Here is a 23998-nt window from a genome sequence, read left to right on the forward strand (position 1 = left end):
AAGAGTTCATGCCGGGGCTGTAACACTCCAGAGCCCAAGTCCTGAGACATGGGGTTGTGTGATCACTTCTGCTGGGGGCCAGGAGATGGGAAATGGGCCATGGGGGAACCGGTCTCAAATGTTACAGCACCTAGTTAATCAGCAGCCAGTCCATCACATTAAATATCCAGCCGTCATGTATTACCTTTCAAGTGAAAATGAATAACTCCCATTAAGAGCAAAATGGGCTTGAAGTCGATCCGAGACAGATTAAAATACTGTTATGAATCTGTGCTGAGAGGAGGAGGGTCTGTGTGTAATATGCCTGCCTTTGTACTTTTTAAATAATAGATGCCCTGCAAACTTAAGGAGACCAGGTTACCAAGATACCAGGGTTAAAGGTCACAAAATATACATTCTGGGAAGAGCATCAACTTCCTGGAATATTTCTTGTATTTGGCAATTCAAAAAAATTTTATGGCCTTAAGATTTCAATGAATAAAATTTATTTTCTTAGAATAATTTATTATTAAAGTACACAGTTCAGCGGGTAAAGGTACTTGCCACCAAGCCTCACAACCCGAGTTCAAAATCCAGATCCCACATGTTGGAAGGTGAGAACCAACTCCAGCCCCCTGATCTTCACATACCTGTGTGTGTGTGAGTGCAAGCACATGTCACACACATACACGCACAATAAGTAAAGAAAATTTAATATAATAAAAAATTGTAAGAAAGTGCACATCTAAAATAACAGTACCTTGAGGTCCATAACAGAAGCAATTTCAAAGTCAAATGTAAGTGAAAATACATGTCAGATAACAGAGTGAGACAGAAATCTGATTTACTGTGGAGTAAAACAGACTTTCTAAAACAGTGGCTTAATGCTGAGTCGTATCATTTGTAATAGCAGTGATAATTTTTTTAGTTTTTCATATAAAATTATTTCAAAGAGCTTGCAAATGAAAAACAGCAGCAGCTACTCAAACAAGGTTTTGCCCAGCCCCAGTCCATACACACCTGTGGACACCACACAGTTAGATCAGCCATTCCGAGCCTGTGGACGTCACACAGTTAGATCAGCCATTCTGAACCTGTGGACATCACACAGTTAGATCAGCCATTCCGAGCCTGTGGACGTCACACAGTTAGATCAGCCATTCCGAGCCTGTGGACGTCACACAGTTAGATCAGCCATTCCGAGCCTGTGGACGAAGCTTCACTTCATACTTCCACTGTTCATTACATTTTATGCACTCAGCCACTACAAAAGCCTGAAAAATCCATAACAGTTAGAAATAGAAAGACAGCTAGCTTTATATCCTCCACCACAATCCATGTCCTTTACCTGCATCCTGTCCTTCATTATCTAGTATTTGCCTTTCTTCTCCTTCCCACGTCACACTGGTTAACATGCGTTCTTTACACATTCTAGGCTAGGATCTACATATGAGAGAGAAGGTATAGTTTTGTTTTTGTTTCTTCTTGAGATGGGGTTCCTTTGCTTAATATTAAACATTCTGAATCTATCCGTTTTGTTGTGACTTTTGTGAGTTAATTTTCCTTTAGAGCCGAATAGCATTTCACTTTATGTATGGACCGTATTTTCATTATCCATTTACCTGTTGGTGGACAATTCGGTTGGTTCCACTTCTTTGCTCTAGTGAATAGAGCAGCAATAAACGCAAGGGTGCAGATGTCTCGGTGGTCAGGTGTGGAGTTCTCTGGGTGTAGGCCCAGGAGCAACTAGATGGGGCATACAGTAGTTCTACTCTTAATTATTTGAGAAACCTCAAATTGATTTCCATAATGACTGTTAATTTATAACCACCCCCCCCCCACCATTGGTGAATAAGGATTCCCATTTTCTGTTTTGTTTTGAGTTTGCTTTGGGTTTTATTTTTTCCTTCCTTGTTGCTTTAAGCAACATTCTGAAAAAGTGGAATTTCACATCCAAAATAAATGGAAACGCCAGTCCTTAGTTGGCAGGGAGGATTGGGATGAGCAAACCAGCCATGGAGGAATCTGTTTATTCTAGAGGAACCCTTCTTCTCCCCATTTAACCTTCAGCCCAGTGTGTCCTTACCGAGATCTCCTAGGTCCCTCTCTCTGCTTCCTGCAAATCCTTCTGCCAGCCCATCCGTCCCTACTGTGTGGTGTTCAAACCTGCATGGATGGTTTTGGGGATCTTGCTTTGGGGCTTTTAGCAGTGCAGGCAAGGACGGTATGAAGAATGGCTTATAAGCAGGAAGGGCGTGTCCCTCTCTCCAGCCACTCTGAAGACCTTGAACACCCGCAGCACTGTTTCAGTTATAACTCAGGTCCGCGCCCTGTCTAGCTCCTCCGCTTCTCAGTTATTGCTTCCCCAAAAGCAGACTGCTGAACTCAGATCTAAGTTTTAGCATGTTAATCTGCAGATGTCCACTGAGCCTGTAATGCTGCTGTGATCCCAAGAGGTGGGACAGTAAAGTTGGGAGCACACAGTTGTTCAGGTCTTTGAAGTGGTATGTGCTGTGGGGTGTCTTTCTGTATGCTGTGAATATGTGTGGCTCTCACTGGATAGTAAATAAAGCTGCATAGGCCTATGGCAGGACAGGATGGAGCCAGGCAGAAAAATCCAAAAGAGATCATGAGAGAAGGGTGGAGTCAGAGAGACCCGAACCCACTGCCCCAAAGGAACAACAAGATGTCAGCAGACCGGCAACCCACAGCCACGTGGCAACATATAGATTTATAGAAATGGGTTAATTTTTTTTAAGATTTATTTATTATGTATACAGAAGAGGGCACCAGATCTCATTACAGATGGTTGTGAGCCACCATGTGGTTTCTGGGAATTGAACTCAGGACCTCTGGAAGAGCAGTCAGTGCTCTTAACCTCTGAGCCATCTCTCCAGCCCAGAAATGGGTTAACTTAAGATGAAAGAGCTAGCTAGCAAGAAGCTGAAGCCATAGGCCATACAGTTTGTAATTAATATAAGCCTCTGTGTAATTATTTAATAAGCAGCTGTGGGACCGCAGGTGGGAGAGATTGGTCCAGACTGCTGGGCAAGGCAGGACCAGAGAAATTTCTGTCTACAGGTGTGTCTGGTGCTCAGGCTGGTAAAGCATTTGGTGACACTCTGCCACCTGCCCAGCTTCTCTCCCCCAACCCCATATAAAGCAGCAAGCTGTGTTTAGGTAGTGGGGAATTAGAAGAGATTGAATTTAGACCAGCCTTACTCCGGGGCCTTTTACTGAATTTCTTGCCTTCTCTGTCCGACCTTCAGCTGTTAGTAACAGGAATTGATGGGGGTTAGGGTGGGGGTGAGAAACACACACTGCTTGTTCCCAACGTGCATGGTCAGTCATCCTTCCTGAAGTTTGGGGTCTTAAGAAGCTCCCGTGCTGTCCGGGAGTGTGGCTCCTCACCCAGCACAGAGCCCCCTCCAGCCGACCTGGTCTGCCCACTAGACTGCATCTCCCGCTTTCTCTTTTAGTGTCATCCAGTCAGGCAGAGAAGGAGTTGACAGATTCTCCTGCAGCCTCCAAGCGTGTCCCCTTCCCAGGGAGCTCCGAGACTCCACCCTCTTCGAAGAGGCCGAAAACATCAGAGGAGGTCAAACAGGAGCAGGTGAGGCCAGAGGGGCCTGCGGTTGTGTGTGTGGGGGGGGGGGGGGGGGGGGCGTGTTTTAGATGGTGATGGAGTGAATGCTGTTGTGGGGCGAGGTATCTTAGATGTTGGTGGGAATGAACTTTCGGGTGATTGGGGATCCTGGGCAGACAGTCTTGGGGGGGAACCAACGACTCAGTCCGAGTGGTGGGTGTGTCCCCACAGATGTACCAGTGCCCCTACTGCAAGTACAGCAATGCTGACGTGAACCGGCTCCGGGTGCACGCCATGACCCAGCACTCGGTGCAGCCCATGCTCCGCTGCCCCCTGTGCCAAGACATGCTCAACAACAAGATCCACCTCCAGCTGCACCTCACCCACCTCCACAGCGTGGCGCCCGACTGCGTGGAGAAGCTCATTATGACGGTAAGGCAGCCGAGAGGGGGACCCTGTGGCTTCTCCTTCAGAGGTCAGAAAAGTCATGCAGCGACGTGAACAAGGTCTGTTTGTTGGCCACGAAAGCCAGTGTAAAATTGGCAGCGTGAGGAAATTGTCCCGGTTCTGTGACTGAGGTTTTACTGTACCTGTCCTGCACGTGGTGTGTAAGCGTGGTGGGTAGGGCTGTGGCCCTGATTCGAGAAGTTACTATTCGGAGTCTCCAGGTCCTTATGGCACAGTCTTGGGTCTGCCTAGCCCTTCCGTTCATTATGCCTTGTTTCACCCCTGTAGCCAACTGTTTGAAGAATTCTGACACATTCCCATTAACAGATAGGGAAACTGAGTCTTAACAAAGTCGTCCAACCCCGTGTGTCACTGGTCAGATAAGATTTGAACCCACATCTTTCACTTGTGGGTATAACACTGGAGTGTGCGGCTTTCTCGAGTGGTATTTTGTTCTCGGAGCAGGAAAGTCATCCATTTGGGTATGGCATGCTGGTTCACAAATGCAGGCTTTACACCTGACACGATGCTCTGATGCCTGTAAGCACGGAAAGGCTAACTCTTAAATGGCCGTCACAGGCATGGCCAAAAGATCAGTGTTAACATTTAATTCCAACCACAGTGTGAAAACTGCAGGACGCTGGGGCTGGCAGCAGTGCCACTTCCGGCTCTGCCGGGGTGGCCAGGAGAGTCCTTTCCTGGTCACCAGAGGAAGCAGCGGCAGCAGAGCTTATTCTCACTTCCCGTCTAGCATTGGTTCAGCAGTGGGATAATAAGTTGACGCGGTTGACATTTCGTGTGGCAATTCCCAGAGAGGTAGTCCATTCTGACTCCCATGTTGAATGTGCACATTGCAGACACATCACTTTGAGGGCATTTCCAATTCCATTTGGTTAGGCAAAATTAATGAATTGTGTTGTATAAGGATGTTTAGTCGTGATGGTTGACGTGCCAAGAGTACATGAAACGGCCAATGGAAAACTCTAAAGCATACAGCCTGAGCTTCCGTCCAGAGAGCTTTCAGGCATGAATTCACTTTCCATGGGCATTTTCAGATAGCCTGGTAAACTCTGTGGAAAGATTCTCCCTAAGTGCAGTGGGTCCTCCTCCTGGGAATAGGGGAGGTTTCTGCATGGCAGGTTTCCCTGGCAATTCCCACCAGCCATGGAAATAAGAAAGAGTTTTCCTGGGCATTGAAGGAACAGGGAGAGGCATGGGAGACAATCATTTTCTTTGCTTGGCTACCTTTTTCTTGTGCCTGGATGGTTATTTCTGTTGTTTAATAATGGATCTAGTATGCAACAATGGGCCTATGGTAATCTCCATGCCTGGTATACATTAGATAGTAAAACAGTTTTATATCCCTCACTACTAGCATGTAAATTGTATTTCAGATATCCACTGTTGGTCATGTTTTAGTTTTATTTATTTTGGTTTCTCGAGACAGGATTTCTCTGTGTACCCCTGGCTGTCCTAGAACTCGCTTTGTAGACCAGGCCGGCGTCGAACTCACAGAGATTCTCCTGTCTCTGCTTCTGGAGTGCTGGGATTAAAGGCATGTACCACCACTGGCCAACTTAGGTGGTCATGTTTTCATAACAAAACTAGGAAGACAAATTTTAAGTGGTAATTTTCATGATCACTATGAATCTTTTGCCAGTAGAATCTTCAAGGGCAGTTCTCACTATGGTGTTTGCTTGGGCCCAGATCCCTAAGATCATCCTGGAAGTGACCCACTAAGTAGTACTTTGTCAAGAAGTGGTTTTCAGCCTTTTAAAAGACCATTGAAAACAAGGCCACAGCCATCCGAGCCCATTCTGTGCACACTAAAACTCAATAAGCACTGTCATGGGCCCTCCTGGTAGCAATGTGCAGATACAGAAGGATGCCTGATGGTGCCAGAGAGCGCGAGATTTGCTAGTTGATTAGCTTGTTCTTGAACCCCCGATGATGAGATTATGTAGGGGAAACTACTACCTAAAAACCCCTTGCTTTGTACAGAAACCTTGTGTGCCTCGTCTTTCCAAATAGAGATGTTTTCTAGATGTTTCTGAGAAGTGTGCAAATTATGGAAAATGTGCTGGTTACGGAAAGCAGTTGGCTAGTGTCAGTGGGCTGATAGATTGTGAAGGGCAGTTGGAAGAAGTGAGACGTGTGGGGGGTGTGAGCGTTCAGTCCACTTCAAAGCGCACGCGGGGTGTGTGTGTGTGTGTGTGTGTGTGTGTGTGTGTGTGTGCTCAGATGCACTGCTGTCTGCTTGGGAAGCTGGAGTCGTGACGGAGCTGTCCCATGGACTGGTTCTTCTAATCGTGAGGATAATTTTGCAAGTGATGTGTTTCCTTCTGGATCCTGGACAGATGAACCACTAGGGCGGGGGGAATTTGCAGCAGTTCTCTAGGGTGAACCCAGAATCCTCTTGGATGACTAGACTACTGATCTTGGTCAGATGCCAGAGTCGTTCTTCTGAAAAGTTTGGTGTTAAGACGGAATTTGCAGTTGCTCTACAACTAAGTGATGATAATGAACCTGTGGTTAAAATCATGTCCCTGAAGGGTATTTCACGGTCATTTTATTAGAAAATTGGCCCCAGGAAAGTATTGGTTAGGCTTTCTGACAGTTTATCTGTTTGTGCTTTGCCAAGTGGAGCAGCGCGCTCTGGAAGCAATCTGATGAGGATGCCTCTAAACCAAGTCTGCTTCCTGTGTTTCATCGTGACGGAGCAGCCGGTGTGTCTGCTCGTTCATCCTCCCAGAGGAGGAAGTTGTCTCTGGGGTCCTGGATGGCAAGGCAAAAGGCAGTGAGCAGAGTGGCACAGACAGGTGGCTTGGGCTGCAGAAAAGGAATAGCTGACCAAGGTTCCCAGATGCACGATCCCTGGCGGATCTAAAGCTAGACATTCTGAAGAATTTTTACTCAGTGCCTCAGTCTGAAGCCTCAGGAAGTAGCTTGTCCTGGGTTTCAGTCCATCTGAAAGTAAATTCTGCCCTGATAAATGGAAATAAATGACTTTTTACGCAATGCCTTTCCGTTCTGTTGTAAATGGAGAGTGTTTTGAGGAGGCTTCATTTAATAATACCTTATCAGACAGCTTTCAGGAACCTGCAGTGTCTAATACGTCTGTTGCTATGGTAACAGCTGCTTGCTTATGCTCTGCATCTCATATCTATGTCTTCCATGGGTCCCCTTCTTTTTACTGATGAGGGGGCTTGAAAAATGCTCTCCACTGGCAACACTGGCAGCACCGGCCCTCTGCCGTGGAAACCACACCCACAGCCCTCGCTTCTGCGTGGCCAGTTGGAAACAGCTCCAACAAGATCTTTTTACACATCCTAAGAGGGAAGGAAATCCCTCAAGCTTAGGACTCCTCCACACTTGGCTGAGCAATCCCCCCACCCCATGATGATTTCAAGTAACCAAGTCTCATTTCCAGACAAGCCAAGGCTTCAGACTGGGGGAAATGTTGGTGCTTCTACTCTGTCCCTGTATTTCCCTTCCTTGGGGGGAGGGATGAGAGCCTAGGACATATGTTTCTTGCTCCTAAATAAGAATGGGAAAGACCACCCACCATGCATTTCAATACTCTTAAATTATTCTAATTGATCAGTGTCTTCTTAGTGACAGGACACACCACTGGGATCCTAGATCATTAATATGGGACATTTTCTTTGTTCCTTAATCACTTAACAAAATGGACCTCACAGCTGCAATGAGGCTGAGCCAGGAACAACACCTTGTTCTGTAGCCCTTCCTCTTCCTCCTCTTCCTGGTCCTCAATTACTCCGTGTTTTCTACACGCCCAGATGCCCCTCTTGTGCTCCTGGCCCTGTCTTGCCCGGGGTTTTCCCCCAACCTCTCTTTTGGGGACAATAGTTTTGTCTCCTGTGCTCTCTAGACAGTGTCTATGACTGCTCCACTCCATGTATGTGGGGATCTCGGGGCAGGCCTCCCCCCCCTCCCCCACAAGGGGGCTCCTCTGCTCGCCCAGCCCTGGGGCTGTCACACCCACCTTCGTATCAGCTCTTTCACTTTGTCTCCATCTCAGAGGAAGGTAATGAAAATAATCGGGCTTCATTAATTCCAAGCCCTGTGAGATGATAGCCATTTGGAGGCTGTTTGCCAATTAGATGGTCTAAATTAGAAGTGACCTTGGTATATTGCCACTGCTTGCCTCTCGGGGTCTAATGAAGCTCGGCTCTCCAATCCATTCTTCCTTGGCTCTCTTGGCTGTGTGTACACACATGCACATGTATAACTGTTTGGTGTTTCTTGTCTCCCTTCCCCCTCTTAGCAATCTTTCTCATTCTCAGTTTTTAAACTCTGCTTCTGGTCTTTGTTTTTATTCTGGTCTGCACAAATGTTAATGTAGCCTATAGTTGTGTGTGTGTGTGTGTGTGTGTATGAGTTTTAGACATTGCAAATAACTATATAAACGACCACTTAGAATCTATTTTAGAAAGGAAATGGGTGGCGAGGAGGTAGAGAGGTTAGTCAGTGACTTCCGAGTTACAGGAGGATAGGAAGTACATTCCAGTGTTGTGTGGCACAGGAGGCCGACTGTCCAGTGTTCGGTGACGCAGTAGGCCAGCTACCATCAACAGCAGTAGATACCTCAAATGGAAGCTTTCTAATGCTTTCTGAAGGAATGATAAATATTTGAGGAGATGACTATGCCAAGACCCTCATCTGATCAGTACACAGAGTATATGTGTTTGGAAACTTCATGTTGAGCCCCATACATTTGTACAATTATGTGTGTCAATTAAGAATTTTTGAAAGTAGACCAGGTGGTACACATCATTATCATCCAAGCACTCAGGCAGGAGGATTATGAGTTAGAGGCTTGCCTCAGGCTATGTGACATTGCATGTCTTAAAAAATAAAATTGAAAAAGTATGCTGCTGCTATTCTTCTTATTTTTAAGATGATACGTAGATGGAGAGACAAGGCCCCGTAGAGACTGTGCTACCACGTCTCACCTGCAGTGAGAAGGAAGTAAAGGGGTTCTCTGAAGCTCTGCCGTGGGTGGGGCCCAGGGTGGCTGGCTGCAAATGGCTAGTAAGGGTCTGTACTGGGGAGGGAGAGAGCCGGACCTGTGGGGTGTGTACAGGGGAGGGAGAGGGCCGGTACCTGTGGGGTGTGTACAGGGGAGGGAGAGAGCCAGTACCTGTGGGGTGTGTACAGGGGAGGGAGAGAGCCGGTACCTGTGGGGTGTGTACAGGGGAGGAAGAGAGCCGGTACCTGCCTTCACTCACCAGGCAGCACTCCGTTCACCACAGCTGGAGTCCAGTCCTGAAAGCAGTTAAGTTAATACCTAGAGTTTTGAGACAGGACCTGTACTTCATTGACCAGGATGTAGAGAGTGACTCGGTCCTAAGGCTTCCGGTCTTCCTGGAAACCTAGGTCTTGGCAAATTTACCTTTTACCCAGACTGGTTAGCCTTTTGGAAGGATGCCCTCCTCAGTGAAGGTTGACGCCAGGTTCCTCAGGGTTTCTTAGAAGATAGCGTGTGTCCGTCGTATGGAAGGTGTTGATTGTATTGATCTAATATAGGCCACCTTATCTTGAGGTAGCCTTGACAGATAAACTTGAAGGATTACTACCATGGGGGCTAGTAGGGTATAACCTGAGCTACACATGATGTTGAATGTAGACCTTCAACATCTGTGACCTGCAGGCTGGCTAATCTTCATAACTGCAGTTTCCCCCAAAGAAATGACAAATAGCAGTAATCTCTTCAAACCATGGTAAGGACCAGAACTACTAAGACCCTGGGTGTACAGGATGTATTCTTGGTGTGTTGGGGTCCACTCACCACACAGAATCTTGAAAGGGATTAATTTATAATCCAAAATATTGATCTAGGAAGAGGTTAGAAGTAGGTATATTCATGAAGCCATGTCACCAATTCTAGCTGGTCAGCCAGGGGAAATTCACTTGAGTCCATGGATTTTCCCATTGGGGAACCTTTGATTCCTTGAAATTATGTGAGGTAGTCTGTGCTCACAAATGTTTTTCCTTGGAGGCTACAACTGTCATTGAACTTTCTGAGAGGTTGAGGTCTTCCCAGCCTACTCTGGGTGGGGAGCTTCTTGGGAATAGGAACCCTGAATTGCCACTGCATTTCACAGGCGTAAGCAGAGGCCCTGCCCAATGGCTAGTAAGTGGAAGGCAAATGAATGAACAGAATCACCCAAGGCCCTCTCTTTCGCTGCTTTGGAATGGCTTAAGCATGCATGGAGCTGCTTGGCTTGACATGACACCCTTTGGTTTCCATTGTTATGTCCGAGTATTGCTTAGACTAGAGGAATTTCAGCCTTGGATAGAATGCCCCATTTCTCTCACTGAACATGATGCCTATTCACTTGTTGGGAAGATAGTAAAGCCTCTGCTTCCAGATTTTTCGGTACCTGCTTTTCAGCCAAGGGTTTTTCCCAGCATTCCCTTCACCTCTGCATAATCTGGAATGTACTTAATTTGGCTCAGAAGAGCTGGGAAGAAAGCAAAGTGTCATGGCCCAGACTAATCTTTTGGGAGTAATGACTCTAATCAACTGATTTTTTTTCTTAACTAGAAGAACTCTATCTTAATGTTAAGTCTATTTAAATATTCCTGGACAATAGATGTGACTTCACGTGTTTGGTATTTATAGATATGCAGGTGTGGTAGTTTTCTGTTGCTGTGATGAAACACCAAGAGCAACTTGTGGAAGAGAAGTGTTTATTTTGATTGACTATGGTTCTAGAGGGAGAAGAGCCCCTCACAGCAGGGAGGCATGGCAGCAGGCCCGGGAAGCTGAGAGCTCACATCTCAAGCACAAGCACAAAGCAGAGAGAGAGAGAACAGGAAGTGGGGTAAAGCAATAAATCCTCAAAGCCCACCCCGAGTGACACACTTCTCCCAGCAAGGCTGCACCTTCTCAGCCTCCAAACAGCACCACTAACTAGAGACCAAGTGTTCAAATATGTTGCCTACAGGAGACTTCTCATTTAAACCACCACAAATGGTCATCAGAAAAAACATCAGTCCGTATGCGTGTAGGTGTCTGAGCTGATTGTTGTACTGGCCATAGTTGGGGGTCTGGATGGGTCTGGAGGGCAGGCACCTGAGGAGAGGAGAGGTGGCAGAGAGCAAGATAAGATCTATTTATATGTTACCTGTGGAAAAGTCAGTGCCGGGGTCCAGTTACTTGAGGATCTCAGAGGTTTGGCCATATGTAGAATGGCTGTGATTGGGCCGTGGCCAGGTCTGACCATCTGTACACTCACTGCTTTGATGCACCTGCTGGAAGAGAAAGCCTTCCCAGATCTTCACTCAACATAGTTGAGGGACTGATGTGCTTGGCCCACAGAGACTGTGCTGTGACATTCTGAACCTTCCATGCAGTTCAGGAGCAAAATATGATTGGAAAACAATGGCGGCCAAGGCATCCACTAAGGGAGCACCACCTTTGGACTCCTCCTCCGTGTGCTGTTGGCATGATTACATTTCTGACCTTTTAGGAAGAACCTTGGAATACAAAACTCTGTGAACTCTGAGGAGGAAGAGACAGGCCTAGAAATACTAATATTTGGGAACTGATAGGGGCCTCACTGGTAGTCTACACAATGAGGCTCCTTCCTCGTCATCCTTGGTTCAGATACATGCACACGCAGACCCTTAGTTCCCTTCAAGGATCTTCCGCTTGGCCTCCTGGGGATTTCTTGCCTATTAAATTTTATATGCCAGCTCACTGCCTGCCTCCCCAGGACAGGTTGGACATAGTATAGATGAGACAAGGCATGCAGATAAAAGTCACTCCTTAAACACACATGGGCAGGAGTTCCAGGTTTGGAGGCCAGATTAAGATGCAGAGGAGCATGTGAGGTTGATGATTATATTTCGGGGAGAGTTAATTGATGGAAGGTGAAGGCAGACAAAGAACCGCTGCTTACTGCCTTCTTGAATCCCAATCAGGAATTATGATTAAAGTCGCAGCGAGACAACAGAGGGCTGATGAATTGGTGTCTTTTTTTTTTTTTCCTTTTTTGCCGTCATTCACACTTGATTGACTTCAACCTTTCAAGTGCAAAAGTCTCTCTTTTCCATTATTATTCATAGCCATCTGAGTTTTTCTAATTAAAGTGTATGAAAACAATTACTGATCCGTCGTACTGAGTCTGTTAAGGGGATGTCTGCCTTACTGTAATGCCTATAAAAAGCCCACGGTTTTCTATAATGATGTGCAGCTGAGGTGTTAGATAATTTTATTCTTTTTTACTCTGTAGGGCTTTTTTTTTATTTCTCATGATTCATTTTTCATAATTCCTAAAGATCCCAAAAAAGGACTGATCCTGCAGCTACAACTGAGAAAAGAGGTGGTGGGGGGGCTCTTTTTTCTCTTCCCTTTCTCCCCCTCGTACCCCCAACCTCGTGCTCTCCCTTGGCTGAGGACTATAAATTAATCGGTGACCTTTCACTCCTTGGATTCCCGCTGGACTCCCCAACCACACTGGTCAGAAATGCTTTCTATTAAAAAGAAAATGGCTGGAACGAGTGTGGTGGTCTCTGCGCCATTCCGGACAGTGCGGCGGCAGCAGTGGGCTCCAGGCAGCCTGCAGACTGCGATGGCACATGCCCTTCACACTCACCTGCCACACACCTGCTCTCCCTGCACGGGGCTTCTCAGGACCCTTCTCTGGAGCACCTGTTGGCTTCTGGGGCTGCAAAGAAACCGTCTCACACCTAAATGCAAACTCTCTTCGGTTAGTGGTCACAGCTGTGTGGGTTGACCTGTTGTTGATGACATGAGAGAACATGCCAGCAGCCATCTGAGAAAGGCTGGGATCTTACAGCCACTAAAATATTTTTACAATATTAATTTTACACAAAGCTCTAAGTGAAGCGATTCTTGCAGCGAAGTTTTGTCTGGTTGGTACAGCAGGGTCCCCAGAGGGGCCAGTCACCCTGTCGCCACCTCCCGTTACTTCTCCACCAACTGTCAAATTAAAGACAGTTTCTCATTCATTGTGCATTGTTAATTCCTGCCAAATTTTCCTGCCTCATGGCCGGCAAAGAGAAAGTGCTGTTATTTTACCCCTTTTAGTTTTGAGAACGTCATACATGTATACAGTATGATCATATCGACTCCCTCCTCCCCATTTTGTCCTCCAACTCCATCATGTCTCACTTAACATGCCCGCGTCCCACCTTATCCTGAGCTACAGGGTGGTTGCTGGGAAAAGGAGCACTGTTTGGTTTTTGAGGATGTGGCCACCAGTGGGTTGTACATGCATCTTAGGGAGATTGTTGCTTTTTAGATGGAGAGCCCTTATTCCTTACCCTGGGTACTGAAGGCCTGTGATAAGTTGTTGGGACTGGCTTCTGGCCACACAACAGAGAAAAAAAGTCTGAGGATCTGACCTAAAATGTAGCTACTTAGCTCGGAGCTAATTATGGAAATGCTCCATTAGGGGCTAACAGCCTAGTCTGGAGGTCAGGGGAGGTGCCCTGGTGTAGAATGCGGTGCAGACTTAGCTGGACGGCTGGGCACATGTTCCCTCTGATGCTGTGTTCCTCAGGCACAAAGGCTCTAGATGAAATCCTGACTTACGTGAGTTCCAAAGCGTGCTTGTTTGCACGTGCTCGCAGCTTGTAAAGGGTTACGGTGCTGTCTCCTGAAGATCTGCGGTGTGGCTGCGTGTCCTTAGCCTCCTTTGTTCCTCTCCCCTTCCCCTTCCCCTCTCTCCGACTCCCCTCCTCGCCTTGCCTGAATACATTTTGAAAACAGTGCTACAATGCTCCCCGCTTCAAGATTACCATGTACTTTACTAGGTATGATTTAATTAGGGTCTTATTATGTTTTCAGCAGCTTAAGGTGGGCCTTTCAACTTATCTACCTAATTGGTTGCACAAGAAGTTTCACAGCCCATGACAAAACATTGTCAGTGATCAAAGTCAAAATTCTGCATAAAAGAAAAATATTAATAATAAGATTATTCTTCAAGTGTGCACTGCTAATTATGTCCAGAATGTAACCGTAGAAACACTTTTGACTGATGTGAGCTTTGTCTAGTAAACATGAATCTTCACTGAGCTATGAAAAGTGGCACCTCCAGCTTAACACTGGTGAAGGCTAATTTTGCTTATTAAATAATTTTTAAACCTTTCATATTTGGTGTCTGTTTCCTCCACGCTTTGACTCCTCTGGTTTCTCTGCGTCTCTCTCCTCAGGTGACCACTCCCGAGATGGTGATGCCCAGCAGCATGTTTCTCCCTGCAGCTGTTCCAGACCGAGACGGGAATCCCAATTTGGAAGAGGCGGGGAAGCAACCTGGTTAGTGTCATTAGTCTTTCCTCCGACAGACTGAAACACGATGAATTCTTGGGTCAACATCGTCATGGGGCAAGGGCCTAGGGGCTCTTTAGAATAGATCCTGGGTGAATGGGACTGGAGGGTCTCATCACCAAAAACTGTACACTTTCAGTCTTAGGATGTATCGTGTAGACAGTGGGTTCACATGCTTTAAAGATAAAGGGCTGTGCATGAGATCTGGTGGGATACTGGTATGGGACATATGTGCACACCCACCCCCGGGAGTGCACAGTTAAAGGGCTACGTTGCTAGAGACCTGCCTTTTGAAGATCTTAAGATCCCTTAGTTGTCTTTCTTGCTACCTTTGCATAGGATTCTCGGAGTCTTCTGGAAGTGCCTTATTGTAAACATAGCATTTGGAAGGACCATGGCCATGGACCTTTCTGCCACAGTTGTCACGCCACAGAGCGGTTCTTAGGCCTCTGCGAAGCTCTCCTAAGTCTCAAACACACTCTTAGGGACATCTAAGGCCCACACTGCGGGTGCCTAGCCGCCTTCTTTGTGACGTGTCCATATTAGAAGTGGACAGATGACCTGGGAAGAGCCCGAGTATGTATGGATATGATGATCTCATTGTTTAAAGAGAAAACAGTGATGTATTTTAGTAACTGGAAACACTGAACTGCTTACTGAATATTGCTGACATCCTAGAGCCACATTAATACTTAACCGCTAGCAGGAGCAAGCACCTGGGCTCAAGAAACAGAAAAAAAGGAGTCACGTGGAACATGAGACAGAATGCCTTTAAGAAACCCAAAGCCGCCAGGCGGTGGTGGTGGTGCACGCCTTTAATCCCAGCACTCAGGAGGCAGAGCCAGGCGGATCTCTGTGAGTTCAAGGCCAGCCTGGTCTACAGAGTGAGATCCAGGACAGGCACCAAAACTACACAGAGAAACCCTGTCTCGAAAAACCAAAAAAAGAAAGAAAAGACACTCCAAACCATGTAACTTCCTCACAGCTCAGGACAGCACTAGTGCAGGTGTCCTTTACAACAGATCTAATGTGCCAAATTTTTATAGCCAAGAAAAGTGAACATAAAAGGCACCATTAAGATCAGTAACCTTCAAACTACCCTGTGGGAAACTGACGCGTCTGAGTTAATTAAATACTATTTAGAAGACTGTTAGGTCTGTGATATGACACAGGCATGTTCTGAATTGGACCTGTTTACATCCCTCTATTCACCTCTGTTAGTGCGCACCTTGTGTACTGCGCATGCGTTCTAGAGTCAGGCCCTGTGGAAAGACGCTGGCGTGCGGTCAGGTGTTTCCTGTGTTCGTAAAGCCTGGCTAGATGAATGGCTCTGAGTGCCACACTGGGAACAAAGCCTTCTTTATCTTTGGGCTCGATGTGTTTGTTTTCTTGCAGAAACTTCAGAGGATCTGGGAAAGAACATCTTGCCGCCGTCTGCAAGCGCAGAGCCCAGTGGAGATCTGAAACCCTCTTCTGCTGACCCCAGCGGCGTGAGAGAAGACTCGGGCTTCCTCTGCTGGAAGAAGGGGTGCAACCAGGTCTTCAAGACCTCGGCCGCCCTGCAGACCCACTTCAACGAGGTGCACGCCAAGAGGCCCCAGCTGCCGGTGTCCGACCGCCACGTGTACAAGTACCGCTGCAGCCAGTGCAGCCTGGCTTTCAAGACCGTCGAGAAGCTGCAGCTCCACTCGCAGTACCACGTGATCAGGGCTGCCACCATGTGCTGTCTCTGCCAGCGCAGCTTCCGGACTTTCCAGGCTCTGAAGAAACACCTTGAGACAAGTCACCTGGAGCTGAGCGAGGCGGACATCCAGCAGCTTTATGGAGGGCTCCTAGCCAACGGGGACCTCCTGGCGATGGGCGACCCCGCCCTGGCTGAAGACCACACCATCATTGTGGAAGAAGATAAGGAGGAAGAGAGTGACCTGGAGGATAAGCAGAGCCCCGCAGGCAGCGACTCTGGGTCCGTACAGGAAGATTCGGGTTCGGAGCCCAAGAGAGCTCTGCCCTTCAGGAAAGGCCCCAACTTTACCATGGAGAAGTTTCTAGATCCTTCCCGCCCTTACAAGTGTACCGTCTGTAAGGAGTCTTTCACGCAAAAGAACATCCTGCTGGTGCACTACAATTCTGTCTCCCACCTGCACAAGTTAAAGAGAGCCCTGCAGGAATCGGCCACTGGCCAGCCAGAGCCCACCAGCAGCCCGGACAACAAACCATTCAAGTGTAACACCTGCAATGTGGCGTACAGCCAGAGTTCCACGCTGGAGATCCACATGAGGTCCGTGCTGCACCAGACCAAGGCCCGAGCAGCCAAGCTGGAAGCGGCGAGCGGCGGCGGCGGCGGCAGCAGCAACGGGACGGGGAACAGCGGTGGGCTGCCCCTCAGCTCCTCCACGCCAAGTCCCGTGAGCACGAGTGGGGCCAACACCTTCACCACCACCAATCCCAGCAGTGCGGGCATGGCGCCAGGCTCCAGCTTGCTGAGCCAGGTGCCCGCTGAGAGTGTGGGGATGCCGCCTCTGGGGAATCCCATCAGTGCCAACATCACTTCCCCTTCGGAGCCCAAGGAGGCCAACCGGAAGAAGCTAGCAGATATGATTGCTTCCAGGCAGCAGCAGCAGCAACAACAGCAGCAGCAGCAGCAGCAGCAACAAGCGCAGACGCTGGCCCAGGCCCAGGCTCAAGTTCAGGCACACTTGCAGCAGGAGTTGCAGCAGCAGGCTGCCCTGATCCAGTCGCAGCTTTTCAACCCCACGCTCCTTCCCCACTTCCCCATGACCACAGAGACGTTGCTCCAGCTGCAGCAGCAGCAGCACCTACTCTTCCCTTTTTATATCCCCAGCGCAGAGTTCCAGCTCAATCCTGAGGTGAGCTTGCCTGTGACCAGCGGGGCTCTGACGCTGACAGGGTCAGGCCCTGGCCTGTTGGAAGACCTGAAGGCTCAGGTCCAGATCCCCAGCAGAGCCACCAACAGATTCTGCAGCAGCAGCAGCAGCAACAGCAGCAGCAGCAGAGTCAACTCTCTCTTTCCCAGGTCATTCAGCCCTCCTTCAGCCAAGCCAGCACCCTGAAAAGAAGAACAAACTGGCCATCAGAGAAAAGGACAAAGAAAGCCAGCGAGAGAGGGAGGGGCCGGAGGGGGGAGAGGGTACCACAGGACCAAAGGAATCACTGCCGGATGCCTTGAAGGCCAAAGAGAAGAAAGAGTTGGCACCAGGGGGTGGTTCCGAGGCCTCCATGCTTCCTCCCCGCATTGCTTCGGATGCCAGAGGGAATGCTACCAAGGCCTTGCTGGAGAACTTTGGCTTTGAGCTGGTCATTCAGTACAACGAGAACAAGCAGAAGGTCCAGAAGAAGAACGGGAAGACGGAGCAGGGTGAGAGCCCGGACAAGCTTGAGTGCGACTCCTGTGGCAAGCTCTTCTCCAACATCCTGATTCTGAAGAGCCACCAAGAACACGTGCACCAGAACTACTTCCCCTTCAAACAGCTCGAGAGGTTTGCCAAGCAGTACAGAGAGCACTACGACAAACTGTACCCGCTGAGGCCCCAGACCCCAGAGCCGCCACCCCCACCACCCCCGCCCCCGCCACCCCCGCTTCCTGCGGCACCCCCCCAGCCGGCTTCCACGCCAGCCATCCCTGCATCCGCTCCACCCATCACGTCGCCTACCATCGCCCCGGCCCAGCCCTCCGTGCCTCTCACCCAGCTCTCCATGCCCATGGAGCTGCCCATCTTCTCGCCACTGATGATGCAGACCATGCCGCTGCAGACTCTGCCAGCTCAGCTGCCCCCTCAGCTTGGCCCTGTGGAGCCTCTGCCTGCCGATCTGGCCCAGCTGTACCAGCACCAGCTCAATCCAACCCTGCTCCAGCAGCAGAACAAGAGGCCTCGCACCAGGATCACCGACGACCAGCTCCGAGTGCTCCGGCAGTATTTTGACATTAACAACTCGCCCAGCGAGGAGCAGATCAAAGAGATGGCGGATAAGTCGGGCTTGCCCCAGAAAGTGATCAAGCACTGGTTCAGAAACACTCTCTTCAAGGAGCGGCAGCGTAACAAGGACTCCCCGTATAACTTCAGCAACCCGCCCATCACCAGTTTGGAGGAGCTCAAGATCGACTCTCGGCCCCCTTCGCCAGAACCCCAGAAGCAGGAGTACTGGGGCAGCAAGAGGTCCTCGAGAACGAGGTTTACCGACTACCAGCTCCGGGTCCTTCAGGACTTCTTCGACGCCAATGCTTACCCAAAGGACGATGAATTTGAGCAACTTTCTAATTTATTGAACCTCCCAACCCGTGTCATAGTGGTGTGGTTTCAAAATGCCCGACAAAAGGCCAGGAAAAATTATGAGAATCAGGGAGAGGGCAAGGATGGAGAGCGGCGCGAGCTTACAAATGATAGATACATTCGAACGAGCAACTTGAATTACCAGTGCAAAAAATGTAGCCTCGTGTTTCAGCGCATCTTTGATCTCATCAAACACCAGAAGAAGCTGTGCTACAAGGATGAGGATGAAGAGGGGCAGGATGACAGCCAAAATGAGGACTCCATGGATGCCATGGAGATCCTCACCCCTACCAGCTCCTCTTGCAGCACCCCCATGCCCTCACAGGCTTACAGCACCCCAGCACCATCAGCCAGTACGGCTCCCTCTGCGTTCTTGCAGCTCACCGCGGAGACGGATGACCTGGCCGCCTTCGGTTCGAAAGCAGAGGCGAGCGATGAGAAGCCAAAGCAGGCCGAGCCTCCCAGTGCGCAGCCAAACCCAACCCAAGAGAAGCCAGGACAGCCAAAGCCGGAGGTGCAGCCGCAAGAGCAGCCCGAGCAAAAGACAAATGCTCCGCAGCCCAAGCTCCCGCAGCTGGCCGCCCCCTCCCTGCCGCAGCCTCCGCCACAAGCCCCTCCTCCGCAGTGCCCCCTCCCCCAGTCAAGCCCCAGCCCTTCTCAGCTCTCCCACCTGCCCCTCAAGCCCCTCCACACATCCACGCCCCAACAGCTGGCGAACCTACCTCCTCAGCTCATCCCCTACCAGTGTGACCAGTGCAAGCTGGCCTTCCCGTCCTTCGAGCACTGGCAGGAGCATCAGCAGCTTCACTTTCTGAGCGCGCAGAACCAGTTCATCCACCCCCAGTTTCTGGACCGGTCGCTGGATATGCCTTTCATGCTGTTTGACCCCAGCAACCCGCTCCTGGCCAGCCAGCTGCTCTCGGGGGCCATACCTCAGATCCCTGCCAGCTCAGCCACTTCTCCCTCCACGCCGACCTCCACCATGAACACCCTCAAGAGGAAGCTGGAGGAGAAGGCCAGCGCCAGCCCCGGGGAAAACGACAGCGGGACGGGAGAGGAGCCTCAGCGAGACAAGCGGTTGAGGACGACTATTACGCCAGAACAGCTAGAAATTCTCTACCAGAAGTACCTGCTGGACTCCAACCCGACCCGGAAGATGCTGGATCACATCGCGCACGAGGTGGGCTTGAAGAAGCGCGTGGTCCAGGTGTGGTTTCAGAACACCCGAGCTCGGGAAAGGAAAGGCCAGTTCCGGGCTGTGGGCCCAGCCCAGGCCCACAGGAGATGCCCTTTCTGCAGAGCACTCTTCAAGGCCAAGACTGCCCTCGAGGCTCATATCCGGTCTCGGCACTGGCATGAAGCCAAGAGAGCTGGCTACAACCTGACTCTGTCTGCCATGCTCTTAGACTGCGATGGGGGACTCCAGATGAAGGGGGACATTTTTGACGGAACTAGCTTCTCCCACCTACCCCCGAGCAGTAGTGACGGTCAGGGTGTGCCGCTCTCGCCCGTGAGTAAAACCATGGAGTTGTCCCCTAGAACTCTTCTCAGTCCTTCCTCCATCAAGGTGGAAGGGATTGAAGACTTTGAAAGCCCCTCCATGTCCTCGGTTAACCTGAACTTTGACCAAACCAAGCTGGACAACGATGACTGTTCCTCCGTCAACACCGCCATCACCGACACCACCACGGGGGACGAGGGCAATGCCGACAACGACAGCGCGTCGGGGATAGCAACCGAAACCAAATCTTCCGCACCTAACGAGGGGCTGACCAAAGCCGCCATGATGGCGATGTCCGAGTACGAAGACCGCTTGTCGTCTGGCCTGGTCAGCCCGGCCCCCAGCTTCTATAGCAAGGAGTATGACAATGAAGGTACGGTGGACTATAGTGAAACCTCAAGCCTGGCAGACCCTTGCTCCCCAAGTCCCGGGGCCAGCGGCTCCGCGGGCAAATCTGGTGACAGCGGGGATCGCCCCGGGCAGAAACGTTTCCGCACTCAGATGACCAATCTGCAACTGAAGGTCCTCAAGTCGTGCTTTAATGACTACAGGACGCCCACTATGCTAGAGTGCGAGGTCCTGGGCAATGACATTGGACTGCCAAAGAGAGTTGTCCAGGTCTGGTTCCAGAACGCCCGGGCAAAAGAGAAGAAGTCCAAGTTAAGCATGGCCAAGCATTTTGGTATAAACCAAACGAGTTACGAGGGACCCAAAACAGAGTGCACTTTGTGTGGCATCAAGTACAGCGCGAGGCTGTCTGTACGTGACCATATCTTCTCCCAACAGCATATCTCCAAAGTTAAGGACACCATTGGAAGCCAGCTGGACAAGGAGAAAGAATATTTTGACCCAGCCACTGTACGCCAGTTGATGGCTCAGCAAGAGCTGGACCGGATTAAAAAGGCTAATGAGGTCCTTGGACTGGCGGCTCAGCAGCAGGGGATGTTTGACAACGCCCCGCTCCAGGCTCTCAACCTCCCTACCACGTATCCGGCGCTCCAGGGCATTCCTCCTGTGTTGCTCCCCGGCCTCAACAGCCCCTCTCTGCCAGGCTTTACTCCATCCAACACAGGTGGGTCCTGCCTGCTGCAGGCGACGGTTGTCGGAGTCGAGTAGACGCTCGGTTTTGTAATGTGGTGACCAAACACTCTGAGTGGTGGGCAGGTAGGAAGCTTGCCTCTTTAGTCTCCCCAAAACAAGAGGATTGCAGTTCCTATGGCAGTTCCCATCCAGCCATGTGATGGGGACTTGGATTCCTTGGACTCTCCTGTGCTGGGATGGAAGTGCCACTTCAGAGTATCTCCTCTGACATCACTCTCAGGGTGTCTGTTACTAAGAAACATTGGGCATACTAATTTCCAACCTTGTGGTCCTACGATCTCACTCACGTAATTGTTATAAATAGGAAACAACGGCATTGCCTAGCTGAGACTGTATCGTACCCTGTAGCAGCTGGCTGGAGAGAGTTGAAATCAACCCTCTGGCCTCGGTCCTGCCCAGCTTTCGAGAGCAGGAAGCTGCCCTTCGGTGCTGGGTGCTTCCTCCCTAGTTCTCTTCTCTTCAGAACAGTGACTAGTTTCTACAGAGGCTGTCTGTTAGAGTTCACTGACCAGGAATCTTGTACTGGTAATGCAGTTCTTAGTTTGGACATGAAAACATTTAATCTTTCAGAGAAATGGCGAATGTGCACTCTAGGGATCCTCAGCCATTCTTTCACTCTCCCTCACTCTTGCTCATCTGGAACCACACTCTCTTAAAGATGGAGACTCCTGCAGTTCTTCCAACAGACATTCCTTTCTTGTTTCTCCTCATCTGTCTTCACCCATCTTCCCGTCCTTCTTAAGTTGGACCTTCCTCTCCAGCATCCTGTGAGGGTTAGGCAGACGCTAGCAAGTCCCTTCTCCAAAGGTCTAGGCATGCACACCAGACCCTCCTAAGGCCACCTTGTCTTTCCGAAGCTTGACGCTTCAGGTGCTCCCTAGAGCAGCCCTAGTTAAAATAACTTGGTGGTGGTGGTGGAGGTGGTGGAGGTGTTGGTGTTGGTGGCGGTGGCGAACAGAACATAAGCCACTGCATTCCTGCTCTTGGTTGCTTACCAAAGGGAACAAGGAAAGAAGGCATTAAGACAAAGGCTGTTGGCGTACATATATTGCACAGACTGATGCTGAAGCCAGGAGACCAATCGTGGCAAGTGGTCGGACATTCGGATGATCCTTGCAGTCTAGGGCACTGGCAGGAGAGCAAGCTGTCCCAGCCTATAAGGATGTGAGAACAGGAGAATCGGGACCAGCAAGAGGGCTCGTTGGGTGAAAAAAGCACAGGCCATGCAAACCCGATGACTTGGTTTTGATCCCCAGAACCCACAAAACATGCTGATACATTGGCACACATCTGTAACCCCCAAGATTCCAGATGAGAAGTGGAAACAGGAGTCACCTAGAAGCATATGGACTAGCTAACCTGGATACAGCTGGGCAGGCATAAGAGAGACCCTGCCTCAACAGCGGGAACCAATTCCCAGAAGATGTCCCTTGGCCTTCACATACCCACGATAGCACATGAATACATGAATACACACACACACACACACACATGATAAGAATTTTTTAAAGTAGACTTAGAATGTCTTACAGGTGAGAAATCTGAGGCCCAGAGAGGTCAAGACCATTCAGCAAGCTAGGGTAGGAGCCAGAACTCCCACCCAGGCCTCTGGGCTCTTCCAGTCAGTCAGTCAGCGGGTAGATGTGCTGCTGCTCAGGTTCTGACCATGTAAGAGTGGCCTGGAGATACAGAGCTGTGCTATTCATCCTCAGGGCAGCCAGGTGTTCCCCGGCTGCCAGCCCCTCAACTACTGCCGCTTGTTGAAGCGCTGGACCTGGAACGGGAGGGAGGGAACCTGTGTCTGTCGGGCAGTCGCTCTTTGCACGTGCACATTCCTGGAGTGCCTGCAGTCTTCTGCTATAGAAGGCTGAGGTTCTGAGGAATCTACTGGGGAACCAAAGGTCACACCTCTGATGTGGGTCAGCCGCGGTCCACACAAGGTCAGTCCGACTCCACGGTAACTGAGTTTCAGGGGGATGAAGTACCTTGCTGGGTTCTGATCTTACACATCAGAAGGCCAGCATTACGGCAGCCGTGTGCAAGTGCGGCCAGTGCAGAGCTTGGTAAATGGCAGGGGTTCGGTGAGTGTTCCTTAAAGTCGGAATCTCTGCGTAGTCCGTCAGTTGAACACACACACGAGTCCTTCTGACCTGAACCTTTCTTTCTCTTGAAAGCGTGAAGCCATGGGCATGGGCAAATCCACAGACCTCAAACCCGGAGCAGGCCCACTGTCCACCGGCACACAGAAAGCCATGCCCTGAGCTTTATAATCCCTGCTCAGCCAACAAGCCTTCCGTCCCTGGTGTTCACTGAGGAAACTGGATGATCTGCCCTCAGTGGCTGTACTGAGGGAAGCATTGGTTCTCCTGGGATTGGCAACTGCCCGAGCAACCTTGCTCTTCGCTTCTGTAACTTGGAGGTTTTGATACACTGTATCATTCAAGTTGAAAACACAGTCTTCATCCAACTCTGGGCTTCAGAGTGTTTTATTGTGCGGGTTCTTGTTTTTTCCCTCCTCATGAAGACAGTGTCGTGTTATGCAACCTCTACCTATACTATCTGGGAGAAGGTAGTCCTGGTCAAATGCTGAGGAATGGTAACATGTCCTATGATACACTGTCTAGTTTTTCAGCTGTGGTAAAGGTGGAGGTGTTCCGAGGTCTGTGTTCTCTAACACCTGCCTTTTCTCAACATTGTCCATTGTCCAATGAACTCTGTCCCTTCCCAGCACATGGCCGAAGCTTGGTGTACCATCTGTGGCGATACTCTGT

The 23998-nt window shown here is 49.8% G+C and overlaps 1 protein-coding gene across 1 annotated transcript in view; it reads left to right on the forward strand.

The window, feature by feature from the left end:
• Positions 1-23998, forward strand: part of Zfhx3 (zinc finger homeobox 3) — a 170735-nt gene that overhangs the window by 139807 nt on the left and 6930 nt on the right. The window contains 6 exon segments of the mRNA XM_028889219.2: positions 3459-3592; positions 3797-3997; positions 14222-14324; positions 15732-17285; positions 17288-17368; positions 17371-21198. Of these exon segments, the coding sequence (XP_028745052.1) occupies positions 3459-3592; positions 3797-3997; positions 14222-14324; positions 15732-17285; positions 17288-17368; positions 17371-21198 (5901 nt within the window).

Source organism: Peromyscus leucopus, chromosome 5, assembly GCF_004664715.2.
Source record: "Peromyscus leucopus breed LL Stock chromosome 5, UCI_PerLeu_2.1, whole genome shotgun sequence".
In the NCBI taxonomy this organism is placed as follows: Eukaryota; Metazoa; Chordata; class Mammalia; order Rodentia; family Cricetidae; genus Peromyscus; species Peromyscus leucopus.